At 45.9% G+C, this 15,093-nt stretch overlaps 3 protein-coding genes across 5 annotated transcripts; 2 read left to right on the plus strand and 1 right to left on the minus strand.

Annotated features, from left to right (window-relative positions):
- The first annotated feature begins 114 nt into the window (after nt 1-114).
- LOC148382844 (endothelial PAS domain-containing protein 1-like) lies at nt 115-4,966 on the plus strand. Of its 2 annotated transcripts, XM_088360250.1 has the most exons (10): nt 115-251; nt 458-624; nt 719-885; nt 1,136-1,220; nt 1,293-1,393; nt 1,550-1,713; nt 1,777-1,883; nt 1,952-2,120; nt 2,180-2,264; nt 4,838-4,966. In XM_088360250.1, exons 1-9 carry the CDS (start codon nt 226-228, stop codon nt 2,220-2,222), a joined length of 1,029 nt encoding a protein of 342 aa, XP_088216376.1. In that variant the 5' UTR covers nt 115-225; the 3' UTR covers nt 2,223-2,264; nt 4,838-4,966. The 2 variants fall into 2 exon arrangements, with proteins under 2 accessions (XP_088216376.1, XP_088216375.1); XM_088360249.1 differs by lacking the exon at nt 4,838-4,966 and having other exon boundaries at nt 2,180-3,525.
- Nucleotides 4,967-4,976: 10 nt separating this feature from the next.
- Nucleotides 4,977-11,467, plus strand: LOC148382845 (glutamate dehydrogenase, mitochondrial). The gene is made up of 13 exons (XM_088360243.1): nt 4,977-5,527; nt 7,557-7,637; nt 7,733-7,788; nt 7,954-8,017; nt 8,293-8,387; nt 8,810-8,989; nt 9,392-9,529; nt 9,604-9,741; nt 9,897-9,977; nt 10,048-10,171; nt 10,244-10,335; nt 10,426-10,488; nt 10,852-11,467. The coding sequence occupies exons 1-13, from the start codon at nt 5,125-5,127 to the stop codon at nt 10,969-10,971; spliced, it is 1,635 nt and encodes a 544-aa protein (XP_088216369.1). The 5' UTR covers nt 4,977-5,124; the 3' UTR covers nt 10,972-11,467.
- A 279-nt stretch (nt 11,468-11,746) lies between these two features.
- On the minus strand, nt 11,747-14,991 carry becn1 (beclin 1, autophagy related). Of its 2 annotated transcripts, none has more exons than XM_088360244.1 (12): nt 14,810-14,991; nt 14,518-14,650; nt 14,349-14,410; nt 14,229-14,287; nt 14,031-14,124; nt 13,822-13,958; nt 13,555-13,749; nt 13,342-13,488; nt 13,123-13,272; nt 12,946-13,006; nt 12,744-12,886; nt 11,747-12,629 (listed from the first exon to the last, which is right to left on the minus strand). In XM_088360244.1, the coding sequence occupies exons 2-12, from the start codon at nt 14,642-14,644 to the stop codon at nt 12,461-12,463; spliced, it is 1,344 nt and encodes a 447-aa protein (XP_088216370.1). In that variant the 5' UTR covers nt 14,645-14,650; nt 14,810-14,991; the 3' UTR covers nt 11,747-12,460. The 2 variants fall into 2 exon arrangements, with proteins under 2 accessions (XP_088216370.1, XP_088216371.1); XM_088360245.1 differs by having other exon boundaries at nt 14,031-14,121; nt 14,810-14,990.
- Between the last annotated feature and the right edge of the window lie 102 nt (nt 14,992-15,093).

The raw sequence follows: 15,093 nt of genomic DNA on the forward strand, positions 1-15,093 counted from the left end.
AAGAAGAAAAAAAAAAGATTTGTTGTCAGCCCTCCTCCCGCATCCTTCCTTCCTTTTTTTCAAGCTCGTGAGGCAGGTTCGGTCGTGTAGAGAGGGGAGGGGAACTGAGCGAAAGGGAGGGGGATGCGCTTTCTCCTCTGCATGACCTTTGAACTGCAGTTCAGTCGTTGCGTTCTAATTGACTCGACTGGCTGACAGACGGATAAGCTTGACGGCCGCAACGTGATGAGAGCTGACAAGGAGAAGAGAAGGTAAATCGACTTTTATTTATTGGATCTTTTTTTTTTTAAATTGCATTATTTGGCTTTGCTTGTAATGATGAATTTACAAAGTTGATAAATGTAACAAAAAGAATTAACTAAGTTTAGCATTTGTAATTTAGTCATTTATTTTCTCCCCAATATTTTTTATTTTTAGGGGTGTGTAGACTTTTTAGATGTTTCTTCCTTTCTGGCAGGGCGATCAGTCGCGAGGCAGCCAGGCGGAGGCGGCGAGTGGAGTCGGACGTTTTTGGCGATTTGTGCCGCCTGCTGCCGTTACGAGCGTCCATCAGAGATCACCTGGATAAACCGTCCGTCATCCGTCTGGCGCTTTGCTACATTCGACTCAAAACGTTGCTACCAAGTGATATGCTCTCAATACAAGTTTGAATTTTTTTTCCAACTTGCTCTTTCTGTGTGACTCACAAATACCGGATATCATCTGTCGCAATCCACAGACAACTTGTACCTGTCACCGTTTTTGGATTTGAAGGGCCCGACGGAGGCTGCAGAGGAGACTGATATCTACCTAACCATCCTGGAGGGATTTGTGATGGTCCTGTCCCTCGAGGGGGACATGATGTTCCTGTCCGACAACGTCAGCTGCTACCTGGGACTCACACAGGTACAGTGCCCTCCACTCGTCTAATTTGCCCTTTGGATCAGACATATTTATTTTATATTTTATTTATTAATATTGATATACTGCATTTGAATAATTTCATTTGATTATTGACTTTTGTTTGTATTCATAATTAGTTTTCTTCTTTTGATCCCGAAATAAAAATATTTTAAATTAGTACACACAGACTTTAGATGTCTATTAAAGATTTTTGTGACCCCCCCCCCCCCCCCCCCCCCCCGCTCCCCTTTAGACTGAACTGATGGGGCACAACATTTTTGAGTTTACTCACCCGTATGACCACAAAGAAATCAAAAGTAATCTCCACCTAACTGAAGGTTTGTGAGAATTTGCTTGTATGTTTGAGGTAAGCACAGTTGATTCGTTATTAAATTAATTTTTTGTTTAAGAGGAGTTTTGGAGCGACGCAAAACGTGACTTTGTGGTGAGGATTAAAAGCACCCTAAGCCTCCGAGGACGGAGCACCAACATCAAGTCGGCCACGTGGAAGGTTGGGCACAGTTATTTTTAAATTATATTTCAAGTGTTTCATTATTATTATTATTATTATTTACTCTTTGTCATATTTTTGTTCGTGCTATTTTTTTTCAGTGCTATTTTTTTCCTTTTATAATTTCGGAGGCTTTATTTTCTTTTGCGATGCTAGGTGCTGCAGTGCCAGGGCCGAGCGAGGGCTTGCGCCGGCCCCTTCCTGGCCTCCTGCCTTCTTCTCACCTGTCGTCCTCTGCCCGTGTCTCACACGCTCCTCTGCGCTCGCACCTTCAGCAGCCAGCACAGCATGGACATGAGGTTCACGCAGTGCGACCACAGGTGAGCGCAAACACTTGAAAATATTTTATTTAGCTTGATCTAATGGTGTGTGTGCATGTGAAGCGTGTTGTCAATTTTAGGGTACACTTCTCACGAGCTGGTGGGCCGCTCCATATATGAACTTTGTCACACGCTGGACACGATCTGTTTGACCAAATATCACGTCGACTGTAAGTCATAAAGGTGAAGCAACATCGTTAGCCCATGTTGTTTTTGAATTATTATTTTTTTTTTACAGTGTACTCAAAGAGCCAGTCAGTCAGCGGCCGCTACAGGATGCTAGTGAAGGGCGGCGGGTATGTGTGGGTGGAGAGCCACAGCGCCGTGGTACCGAGGGGCCAGACGTCCAAGTCCAGAACCGGAGCCCCGCAGCATCTTATGGTCCTCTGCGTCACCTACGTGCTAAGGTATACATTTTTGTCTGCGACATTGAGGCAATATGACAATTTATTTATTTGTGCGACAGCGACGTGGAGGAGCCGTTCCTGCAGCTCTCCGTGGACCAATGATCGCAGCAGCCGAAGAACCCATCCAGCCTTTGGTGTTTCTCGGTTTGCAATCATTACAATTTTCAAACATGACATTTGGTAGAGCGTGTCTGTCTGACACTTGAGACTGATTGTTGATTGTGGTCGTCGATTATCTGGCCGCAGTGAGCGAGAGTGACGAAAGCGACCCGTTTGACTCCTTCTTGACCTCTCCTTTGACTTCCTTTGGGGTTTCCTTTTGGGTCACTTGACACGTGGAGTGACAGCAAAGGCGTGTGACATTGGCTATGCGCACACACGCGTGTATAATGTGCAACGTGTGTCGATGGGGAGATGTGAGCAGACGCGAGGCGAAGCCGCAACTTCCTGAATGAACACGCGCGGTAGGAGAGTTCTCGTGGGAACTTGTTCAACTTTTTACCTCTGGGCCCTCTCACGTGAAGACATACACAGTTTCAGTTCAACTGACTTTAGAGAAGACGTTCTCAGAATAAAGTGCAGATGAATTGTAGTCATTTTTTAATTAAAATCGCAATATATTTTCTTGGACTAACTAACACTTAAGCAAGTTTTTTTTATTTTATTTGGGAGTAGACTAGAGTCTCTGTAGAAAAGCCATGCAAGCAGTCTGGACTCGAACCCAAAATATCTGACCTGCGAGACAAACATGCTAACCATCCTTATTGAAAAGTATTCAAATAAATATTACTTCTTCATTTTGTTTCTGCATCAAGTGGCTGTGACGTGTGGCTTTGCATGCAGAGCCTCACACTAAGGCAACAGTGTAATATGGAAAACACTGGCGCCCTCTAGTGGACATTTGTTGTCAGTAAAAGGTCAAATGTATTGTAAAGCGATGCCTCCCTCCTACTATATTGAGACAAGTCATTTATTTTTTATTAGCGCTACCGAGAAAAGTGGATCCACCGGTCAGTTGTGTATCTTCAGCCATCTAATAGAATGACTTATTTTTTTCTGACCAGTTGCTAGGCAACATGTTGACTTTTCACCATTTAATGATCCCTTTAAAAGGGGTTGCCATGGAGATGCAATGCTTCTGTAGTCATAATAAAAAGGAAGGCGCATAATATATATTATTTGAATATATTACAATATTGTAACAATGATATTTTCCATGCAGTAATATACAATATTTAGCTTGAAAAAATATCTTTTGGGCATTGAAGAATAATAAAGCTAAATATTATGGAAACATGATTCTTTGAGTTTCAATATATTAAGCATCAGAATAGTTTCCACCAGTTAAAAAAAATCAGCTTGTAAGGAGATTTCAAGGTGACCCTAGCAGTTGTCCACGGCCCAGTCGCCCCCGTCGGCGTCTATGTGTAGGCTGCATTCTGTCAGTGTACCGAGAGCTGCCGCTTTTTTTTTTAGTCTGCATGTTAAGGTGGTAGGAAGCGACCGTTTCCACCCTCTCCTGCTGTTTCACGTCAAAGCAGCATGTGACCACTCACAACAGCCTCCCCCCCCCCCCCCCCCCCCCTATTGTGGTCATCAACACGGTGGGTGTTGTCGGGCTCTCAGCCAATGGCACGGCCGCTGTTGCAGTCTTTGACATGCTGATAGTAAAAGGTGGGGGGGGGGTCATGGAGGTTATCTTTATTATTCATTTATGATTTAAAATAAAGGACAGATATGACAATAGTTTCTTTTTGTTTTGTAAAGTGGACCTTTATGGTGTTAGCTTAAATGACATTATTTTTCTGTTTTGGATATAAAGTACCCAGTAAATATGGGCTGTTCCAGCAAATCTCCATTTCCATGGCAAACCATTTTGACTCAAACATACAGTGCAGTTTTTGCACAGATTGACTGTCTTTGTTTGTTCGCCCCAACGGTGAGTGCTTATCTTCCGTGCAGAGTCCACGGGTTTAAGTCCAGTCCGTCACATCCGATTTCAGTGTGCAATTTTCATCCTATCGCTGCGTGCCGTATTAGGTCAAGCAGCACATATGTGTGAAGGAACACGCCATTGACAAGCTCTTACATAAAGCCACTGAGACTAGAGGAGCAGTCACATCCACTTCAGAACAATTCGTTTTTTCCATTTTCCAGTTGGGCCGATTTTCTCTTGACCAATCGATGGATACGCTAAACTCTGTCTAGCTTCGCTCTCTCATGTGGTTGTTTTCTGAGGGAAAATGAAAAGTTGCGGCTGTCCAATGCAAGCATACAGTGATGAAGTGAACTTGGCGACTTGCCGAGAGATCGGGACTGGCTGGGGAAGGGGTCTTACCCACAATGCCTTGTGAGTGATAGCTGAGTTGAGCAGGTCATCAGAGAACAGCTACTCACACTCCCCCACATCCACTCCGTCCCTCCCTTCTCTCCCCAAAAGACCCTCGCTGCCCACTTCCCGACTTCTCCCAGCTGTCTCAAACCCTTCCAGGCCTCCCCACCCATCACTCAAATCACCAGTGACCTGTTGACCTCTCACACACTGGCTTGCATGCACATGTTCCCTAGCCTGCCATGAACCCATATATTTTATATTTGCATGGATACTATGCAAATAAAAGTATGGGGGGGGGGTCAGATGTGAAAAATGCAGATAAAACAATCAAGTTATAACGTACAAACACTAAAAATAATGCAGTTTCATTTGTGCCATACAGTCGGGAACGCGCACGGCCAACTGCGGTGCAAGCGGGAGCGCGCACGTCTGTCTGGATCCTCCTCCCACCGCTGCTTCCGCGTGCGCCCCTCGGAGCCCTCCTCAGCTGGCCTTCGGCTGCCTTTTAAAGTAAACACGCCCAGTATGTCACTTTTCACTCGCTCGGAGGTCCAGACACGGTGAGGAGCCTTCTCCGTCTCTCTCTTGCCTCCGTCGCTGTCGTCCACAGGACCACACATCCCGTACTCGGGTCGTCCTCGTCGCCTTTCCTCCACTCTCGCCGCGGACATGTATCGCTACTTCGGAGAGCTGTTGAGCCGCTCGGCGGGCAGCGCGCTGGCCTCGGGCTGCGTGGACTCCGCTCTTCCGGCGTCCGCTTCCCTACTGCGTGTTCGCCGCTACGCCGACGCGGCGAGCGAAAATCAGGCGGACGACCCCAACTTCTTCCGCATGGTGGAGGGCTTCTTCGACCGCGGCGCCGCCATCGTGGAGGACAAGCTGGTGGAGGACCTGCGCACCCGCGAGACCCCCGAGCAGAAGCGGCACCGCGTGCGAGGGATCCTGCGCATCATCAAGCCCTGCAACCACGTCCTCAGTGTGTCGTTTCCCATCAAGCGAGACAACGGCGAGTGGGAGGTGGTGGAGGGATACCGTGCCCAGCACAGCCAGCACCGGACACCCTGCAAGGGAGGTGAGCGCTGGAGGAACCCCGGTGACAGCTAGCGGGTTAGCCTAGCATTCCGTTAGCATTAGTTAGCGGTTTTCGAGCTAGTCACTCAGCAACCTCTCTTTCTTTTATCCTACAAATAATGACGTGTCACTGTTGGCAGTCGCACTTTCAACTAAAACTCACATTTTAATAATATTTTCGCTCACCTGCTAAAACTTCTGTAAGCTAGTAGCTCACATCTGGTTATAGTTAAACCACTTGGCCTCTAATTCCACTAAAGCGTCCCAATTAATGTTTTGACAGAGAAGAGGCTTTGATTTACACGTGTTTCAAGTCCACATATTCCTGCAAATTCACATCTTTGTATTACCTATCCTCCATAATTTGTTAACTTGTGTTAACTTCAAATAGTCCAACCAATGTCATTGAATACAGTTGAGATATTGACTTCAAATTGAAGAGATATTCCCTTGTTTTGTGATAAAGCAATCAAAGTAGTGTCTTGCCCTTCTCTTGAGGGATCCCTTTGCCATTGAAGCAACTCTGAAGTGAGTTGAAGAGACTAAAAGTAGTGCTTTTCTGCCATCATACTCATTTCTGAACTTTAACTTTATATTTACAACTCATGCCAAAACTCAAATCAATCTGCAGGGCCACAAAATGGCTTCCAAGCCGACTTTGGACATCACTCTTGTGCCTTTGACACTGTTATGTTTGCGTGATGTCGTGCCTTTGACACTTAAGTTCAAGACCTCATCTATGAAGGTGCATGCAGCCTCCTCCCCCGTGCAAAGAATTCTGGGTAGTTTGACATGGGCCGGATGTGATGTATGGCGAAAGCGCCTGGGAGTGTCGACGCACTTCAGGAGGGAGGGACTTTGGTTGTTTTCGCAGGCATTCCCATTTGGCTGCGGGCGTCGTAGTAAGAAGACGCATGCCAACATGGTGGCCGTTGTTGCTGTTAACACTCCCGCACCTGCTGGATGCAGGAACTATTCTGGGGCAGCCGTATTTTTTCATTGCTCAGCTGGTTCTTCCTAAAGGCGGCTTAAGGCGATGATGTCACTGACGGCGATTTGAATCCTCTCTGGAGTCAGCAAGAACGCTGAGTGGGTTTAATGATTAATGCGTCACAAAGACCCTTTTGCACCCTAGAGTTCGAAGTTTTTGGCCACGCCCCTTTTTCAAGGGCGCCTTTGACGCATGTGAGTTCACTGGTTACACCAGACTGCAGTGAACCCGCGCCATCGGTGACCCGTTGCAGTTAAAAATATTGATTGCATGACACCAATGATTACTTTCTTATTATCCAAGGCTTTGGTGCCCTCTCATGGCATCTTTGGTCATTACATAAAGAGCTCCAAACTTGCTTTCATTAAATTCCAACTATATTTCAATTTGGCATGATTAAACTTCTAACAACATTTTAAAATTCCTGTAATTTTGCAGCAGTATTTAAAAATAAAAACATTCCTTGTGGTACAAAGTACTTTGATTTTCTGCCGCGGTTGCTAGGCGGGGGTGTAGGGGGGGGCTTGATGTTTTCCCCGCGGCTGGTCTTCACATTTTATAATTTGATCACAAGCTTTGGATTGTCCTCCCTGGCTCGTGGTGGCTCAGCTGATTTTTTTGGAAGGCATAATCATGCTTTGTTTTGAATTTTTTCCTCGCCCTCAATTTAATTTTGTTTGTGAATCATGTGGAAAGTTCTGAGGGTAAGAAGAACATGTCTGCTCGAGACAACCCCCCACATGTGCTGGATGAGCAGTACGAGTGTTTTACAGCCGCCGTAAAACTGACTGAGCCGTGATTGGCTCTTCTGGATGCTCATTGATGCCGTCTTTTGACCTGGAACTGATGTGGCAAAATGTGCTGCAATAAGCTTTTGAAGATGTTTTTTTTTTAATCTGAGCTATGCAGGGTGAAGCATTTAGCTGAGACAAACACTTTACTCAAATTACCTTTGTCATTTCTGCTGGGGCACGTTTGGTGGTTTTGTACTGGTTGCCATAGTAACACGCCATTTGTTTTTTTGGGTGTGTTTTTTTAGGTATCCGTTACAGCACCGAGGTATCTGTGGATGAGGTGAAAGCTCTGGCCTCCTTGATGACGTACAAATGTGCCGTTGTGGGTACGTTTCAGCAATGTCTTCTTCTTGAGTTACTTTTTGGAAGTATTGTAAGTGAGCCAAGACTTGAGCCAACCAAGCTGTTCTCCTTTTGCCAGATGTGCCGTTCGGAGGGGCCAAAGCTGGAGTCAAGATCAACCCCAGGAATTACTCCGTGAGTCATATTTCACCACACAGCATATAATTTGGAACCAAAGGACGACTTCCAAAAAAAAAATATATATATGAGTCATATGAGGAAGCGACGCCTCACGAGACATCCTGCTTTCCCCCTTGAGTACCTCAAGATAATATCAATATTTGCCTTTTGGCTCGGCAGGACAACGAGCTGGAGAAGATCACCAGGAGATTCACCATCGAGCTGGCCAAGAAGGGCTTCATCGGTGAGCGTGAACGTTTTGGAGATGCCGTCATGTCTCATTTGCCCAGTTCCCCCAAATCAGTTCATAAATAGCAGCCTACAAAACTCAGCACACACATCCCACCCCTCCCCCTTTCATTATTTCTCTTGCAACCCCGCCCAAAGTTTTCTGGAACATTTTTCCCATTAGCTGAGGTTTGAACTTTGAAAGCTGATGTTTTGAAAATTCCACCCGGTATTTGTGAAAAAGGTTGTCCAGCCTAATTTGAAGTACCCTAATCTCCGTGCCCCCACCAGGACCCGGTATCGACGTCCCGGCTCCCGACATGAGCACAGGCGAGCGGGAAATGTCCTGGATCGCCGACACCTACGCCAACACCATCGCGCACACGGTTAGTTGCCAAGCCGCTTCGGGCTCAGGCCTGCCTTCGGCGCGACGGCTCTTTTTTTCTTTTTTTCGGGGGGCGGGAGAGAGGGGCAGCTAAACAAGAAGCAAAGTGGAAGAAGTGAGTCACTCCGAACCACCAACTTCCTGTGCCTCTCCCTTCCCGCCAGAGCAAACATTCCTTTTCTCTCTCATGAAAGCAAGCAAGAAGTCTTTCAGAGAGAAAGGCCTTCTTGTTTGTCGATGATGGATTAATGAGGCAACATTAAAAAGCCCAAGTTGGACACAACATTAGGTACAGCACCGTAAAGGCGATAAGGCTTGGTGTTCAAAGATTTCGGATGAGGGTTAGGCTTTCAAATTAAGAGTTGCAAATCATTGGTAAGCTTTTGAATCCAGTTTGACTTTTTCTTTTTGTTGCTATGACAGGACATCAACGCCCACGCCTGCGTGACGGGCAAGCCCATCAGCCAGGGCGGCATCCACGGCCGCATCTCAGCCACCGGCCGCGGAGTCTTCCACGGCATCGAGAACTTCATCAATGAGGCCTCCTACATGAGCATGCTGGGACTGACGCCCGGCTTCAAGGACAAGACCTTCATCATCCAGGTGACCGCATGTGATGATGATGAGGATGAAGGCTTTAGACAGGTGCCGCAATTGATTTTGATGGAGGAGGAAGCAGGTCTGGGATATCAGGCCAGCCAGTCAGATGATGCACTCAAGATGAAGATGAGAGCCAGCGAGTGCAGCAGCTTGCTGGAGACATCGCGGATCAAAAGCTTAATCCCTCTGAAAGTGTTTTGTGTGGGGATTGCGGCGGGCCCAAATGACTTCTTCCTGGAGGTTTAGCCGGCTGAGAATTAAGCTTTGCCGCTTTCGCTTGTAATCATCCTCCTTACATTCGTGCCACCGTTTCTATTTTTTTTAAATCATTATTACTAATGATGGAGGCTACAGGTGTCATGTTACATTAAATTCATGTCTCAATTAAGTTGTGGTGTTTTTCAGGGCTTTGGCAACGTGGGTCTGCACTCCATGAGGTACCTGCACAGGTACGGCGCCAAGTGCGTGGGCATCGGCGAGATCGACGGCGCCATCTACAACCCGGAAGGCATCGACCCCAAGCAGCTGGAGGACTACAAACTGGTGCGGCCCGTCTTGTTTTCACGACAACCTGACCTCCGCTTCAACATTGTTGTTTTGGTGGCTCCGCCCGACAGCAACACGGCACCATCGTGGGCTTCCCGGGCGCCAAACCCTACGAGGAGAACATTCTGGAAGCCGACTGCCACATCTTGATCCCGGCCGCCGGCGAGAAGCAGCTGAAGCGCCACAATGCCCCCAAGATTAAGGCCAAGGTAGGAGACACGAGCTTTGGAAAGAACGTGATGAAGCCTTGTTGTAATAAATGACAGTGTGATAAATAAGCTTTTTGATTTTTAGTAAATTTGATGTGACTTTTTTCTCAGGATTCTAAATTATGATGATAGCAAACATTGTGTCCTTTGTCCAGATTATCGCCGAGGGCGCCAACGGTCCCACCACCCCTGAAGCCGATAAGATTTTCCTGGCTAACAAAGTCATGGTCATCCCTGTAAGTGAACGAAAAACAAAATCTTCAATGATGTGAAAGAAGACTTGACGGTCCCACCTCCCTCCCGCAGGACATGTACCTGAACGCCGGCGGTGTGACTGTGTCCTATTTCGAGTGGCTGAAGAATCTCAACCACGTTAGCTACGGACGTCTGACCTTCAAATACGAGCGGGACTCCAACTACCACCTGCTCAGTAAGTACAAGATGCAAACGAATGCAATTCACCTTTGTGACTGCGCCGAATAAAATGCTTTGCGTCCTCCAGTGTCCGTGCAGGAGAGTCTGGAGAGGAAATTTGGCAAGCAGGGCGGACCCATCCCCATCGTGCCCACCGCCGACTTCCAGGCCAGAGTTGCTGTGAGTAGATCCGACGTGTCAGAAGCGCGCATCACTTTGGTTGCGTACACAAATGGCGGTTTCATTCACTTTGACCGGTTTGGATTCCAGGGTGCCTCCGAGAAGGACATCGTTCACTCCGGCTTGGCCTACACCATGGAAAGATCCGCCAGGGTAAGGCATCATACACGACATACTAGCAGAAAACATTACAGTCATTGAAATTTAAAAAATGCTTGATCTCAAAGTCTGATTCAGAAAGAAAAATAATGATCATAATTCCAGATTCATGTTTTTCCATTGCCCAGCTATGACGTCATATTATGCTGAATGCATAGCAGTGATTTTGTATGTAGTGTATCACTAATGCTACGAGGGCTCCCTCTAGTGGAATGATAAGAATCCCTGAATTTAATGTTCAAACCAGCACACTAACATTTGATAAGTCCAGTTCAGTTGTATTGAATTTAATGCAGAATAATTCATCTTCAGCTTCTTTTCCATTTTAATGAGGTCAATTTATTTCCTGATTTTCAGCAAATCATGCGCACGGCCAGCAAGTACAACCTCGGCCTGGACCTGCGGACGGCCGCCTACGTCAACGCCATCGAGAAGGTGTTCAAGGTGTACAACGAGGCCGGCCTTACTTTCACCTAAACGCGTCCCTCGCCCGTCCGTCCACTTTTCCCCCTTCCCTCTCCCGTTAAGAACATATCAGCGTCGTCGTCGTCGTTTACCCGCCTTCACACGTAAGAAAAAGCAGACAGTTCCGAATCGCCACAGAACAAACTACTGTATAATGGCGGTCAATTTGTTCACTGTAGTTGATAGGCCGCCTTGCTGAGATGAGCACTGCAGATGCCTTAATGCTGGAAAAAAGGGATTTAATTAATATCACAATAAAAGAAATGTTATCAAGGGTCATTGGCTAAGTTTCCCACCGAGTTATTTGAAAGGTTCATTTGGAGGTTTTTGTTTCCCCAGTTAAGTTCTGTAAAGCAGCTTTTCCTCAGGGCAAGAAAGATCCTCCCCATTTGCAGTCCTTCCCCTGCTCCTATTTTAACCGTCCATCTCAATTTCAAGTTATTTTGAAGGAAATTGTTATTTTTTTCCCCTTTTTTGGGGGGGAAACAATAAAATAGCTTCAAATGATCCTTTGGAGGAGTCTTTGAGTGAATGTGGAAATATAGTATGTAACCATTATAAGAAATTTTTGCTTACCACAATTTGGGTATAATTTTGAGGGTTCACCACAAAGGATGCAGAATAATTTCTGTGATTTTTATTATTTAAATGTACGAGTGTATGTTCTTGCAGCTTTTTCCAAAGAATATGGTAAGTCAAAAGTATGAGCTCTACAATTAGTAAAATCCTTTGTTTTCAGACAACCTAAAACATGTTTATTATGTGTAATTTAGGAGCATGATGCGGGTTTAATTTTTTGGGGGGGCTAGCCCTGCTTTAATGACACCAACCAAACTGTTCTACCTGTACAAAATGTTACAAAGGGTTGGAGAATTTACAGTACATTTCCATGGGAGCTTAGAAGTTATGGTCATCAACAGGAAATTTGGATGAAAGTAGAATTGTGTTTATAATTGTGTCTCCTTGCCCACATGCGTTGGCATTACATTACTTTAATTGCTCCATATTTTTGAACTCGTGGGGATATAGTTCATATAATAAAAAAAACCAAGCAATAACAAAAAGCACTCTTCAGTCAAATATTAACGAGTAGGAACAAACAGCAACAATCTGCCAGTAAACCACCCGTTAGTTGCCACAAGAGGGCGACAAAACACTTGTTTAGACAAAGCCTAACTTTCAACATAGTTCCTTGAAACCAAGTTCTGTGAATAATACCCTTTCTAAATTTAAGTTCCTGATTAATGAACCAACTTTCAGTTTTCTACATTCAAATTTGAGTCACATTTACTCCCACAAATACCTGTTAAGTTCCATGAAAAGTGTCAACTTAAATTCCTGGAATTTTGTGACCAAAATAAGTGAAAGGATGAAAGTAGTAGTGGTACAGCTTTAAGAAAGTTTTACATTCAAATCTGGGGAAAGAACATCTCGGGCAAAAGCACAAGGTAGGTCTTCTCCAACACTGTTCCATCAGCAAGTGTCGCCTCCGTGGCTTAATTTATCTGTTGTAGAACTGCGAGGTGACCCAGGCCAGCCCCCACTTGAGGTTGGTGAGCATGAACTTGAGCGCCTTGGTCCACTGCTCCTCCGAGTTGAATTGAGTCTTGATGGAGTACGAGCCGCCGCTGCCGCCCGTGTCCTCAATCTTGCCCTTCTCCACGTCCATCCTGACGCCACACACAGATTGCGTAAGTTTCTTTTGTATTTATTTCAACAGACATGCCACCGCTTTAGTGAGTGATAGTTTTTAGTTTATTATATGGCAGCTATGATCATCTAACCTGTATGGAAGACAGAAGCCAGTGTCGCCTTTTTCCACCTCATCTTTGAACTGCTGTACGCAGTCCAGGAAGGCCACCATAGCGTGGTCAAACTTATTGTCCCAGAAAAACCTCAGGCCCCCCGAACAGTACAACGGAAGTTCCTGGGGAGAAAAGAAGTTAAGAGCGTGAACCGGGAGGAACATTTTACATTGTCGATTACCTTTGATTTGTCTATAAGGGACTCCAAGTAGGAATGATTTCCATACGGCACCAGGCGATACCTGAGTAGAGAGAAAACAGATGGCTAAAATTGAATTAAAAATGTGTCAATTAATTTGCTGTCAATAAGAAATAATAGTAACGGCTACTTTTTGGATTATTATTAGTCGAGCCTGACCTCTGAAAGCGCAGCCCCATCTTGTTGGCCAGCGCGTGCAGCAGCAGCACCGTCTGCCCCCAGGCCGCGTTGATCTCGTTCCACTCCACCGGCACGCTGGGAAGTCGACCCAGACGAAAGTTGTTGATGGTGCCGAACTGGCCGCTGTGCCTGGACGGGACGAAACCATTCAAACGTTAACATGTGTTGTGAATGCGACATCTCATATGACGGACCCACCAGATGTGAAAGGTGGCGTTGAAGACGTTTGTCTTCTTGAGTCGATCCAGTTGGATCTGGCAGTACCGCATCTGGTTGTCGACGCTCTTCAGCTCGTCGTCCAGCTCCAGCTGTTGACGTTTGAACTCGCTGTACTCCTTCTGGTACCTGACACACAAAGTACACCTTGAAAAACATCTCTGAGGACAAATGCTGATCAAAATGCCTACTGACTGCAGCTCCTCCGTCTCCAACTGCTGGGCCTGCCCCCGGCTCTGCGTCAGCTCCTGGGCTACGGCTGCGCGTTGCTCCTCCACAGCCTCCAGCTGCTGCACGAGCGCCGCTTCTTCCTCCTTCAGATGCTCGAGCTCGCCCAGCAGTGTCTCCTCATCCTCCACTGGCAGCTGCGACAGGAGCTCCAGGCACTGCCTGAACGCACCGCACAAAAGTTCAGAAGGTGTCCAATTTTGGCGAGGCCTCAGGTCATCCATCGCCACTCACTTGTAATTCTGACATTCATTCTCGGTGATGTTGAGCTGCGTGTCCAGGTGGTCCAAAAGCGTGTCTGTGCATTCCTCGCAAAGCGGGTGGTCCACATCCGTCTGACCGGACATGATGTCAAACAGGTCGCTCGTCACCTGCCGCCACAAATACCATCATGAAAATCAGCACATATCTTTTCATTTGGTTGTCTTGCAGGGGGGGGTCACCTTGAGTCTGCGGCTTAGGTTTTCCATGGTGCCTCCATCTGAAGTGTCTCCGATCAGCGTGAAGCTGTTGGCGCTCTCTGTCGACATCATCCTGCTGACAAAATAGTAAGTCTATATCTAAATATACATTTAGCTACATACTCATTGAACACAAACTATATCAAATTTCTAAATGTTATTTTAAACTAAAACGCTCACCGTGCAGGGGGGATGTATTTCCTCGACACACCATCTTGCTTATTTTCTGCAAAGGTCTCCTGAAATGCATTTGAATTCATTGTAAAGATGACGGGAGAGAACATTTAAAGGTGCATTTACCTCTGTTGTGTCTCCGTCACCACATTCCGCATGTTTGCTTGGGGTTACAGTCACCAGTGGAGCTAAAATGAGTCATGCAGAAGCATCACATTGTAATAGACAGTGACAAATGCATTATTTTTGTAACTTAAAAGCTCTGCTTTGCATATTTGTGTTTATTAATCCATACCAATCAGTTCGTGGATGGTGACCCGGTCCAGTACATTGAAGGACGTGTCCAGCTTGAGAGGTTGGCAGCACCGCTGACAAACAAAGCTAACCTGCATCGTCGTGCTCGATGTCTTGGAGCCCTCCATCACTCACTACAAGTACAAAAAAAATGAAAAAATAAGATTGCAATCAGTGTCACAATGGTGAGTTTTCTGCATTGGATCGTTGCTGAATTATTCCCAAACCCGTGCTAAAGTTAACTTGTGGCTAATGGCTACATGCTAGTTAAATCAATAAAAATGGGTGATTACCTTGAATCTATTTAAATTCATATAACACTCCTTAGATGCAGACACCGCATAATAATTTTGACGATCACACCGTTGGAATAATAAATAAATATAGAACCAATTTATGTGACGGTCGCGCTTCCACTTCCGTGTTGATGTTTACGTCTTCTTCTTCTTCGTTTCGTAAAAATGCTGACGAGAGTAAGCGCGTCCACTACTGGTGGAATGATACAGATTCAAGAGGAAAAGCGAAATAAAGGTGGGTTAACATTAAGTGCATATGGACTTTTTAAAATAATTTATTT

This window comes from Syngnathus floridae, chromosome 18 (assembly GCF_059516105.1).
Source record: "Syngnathus floridae isolate MCC-2025c chromosome 18, RoL_Sflo_1.0, whole genome shotgun sequence".
NCBI classification, from domain to species: Eukaryota; Metazoa; Chordata; class Actinopteri; order Syngnathiformes; family Syngnathidae; genus Syngnathus; species Syngnathus floridae.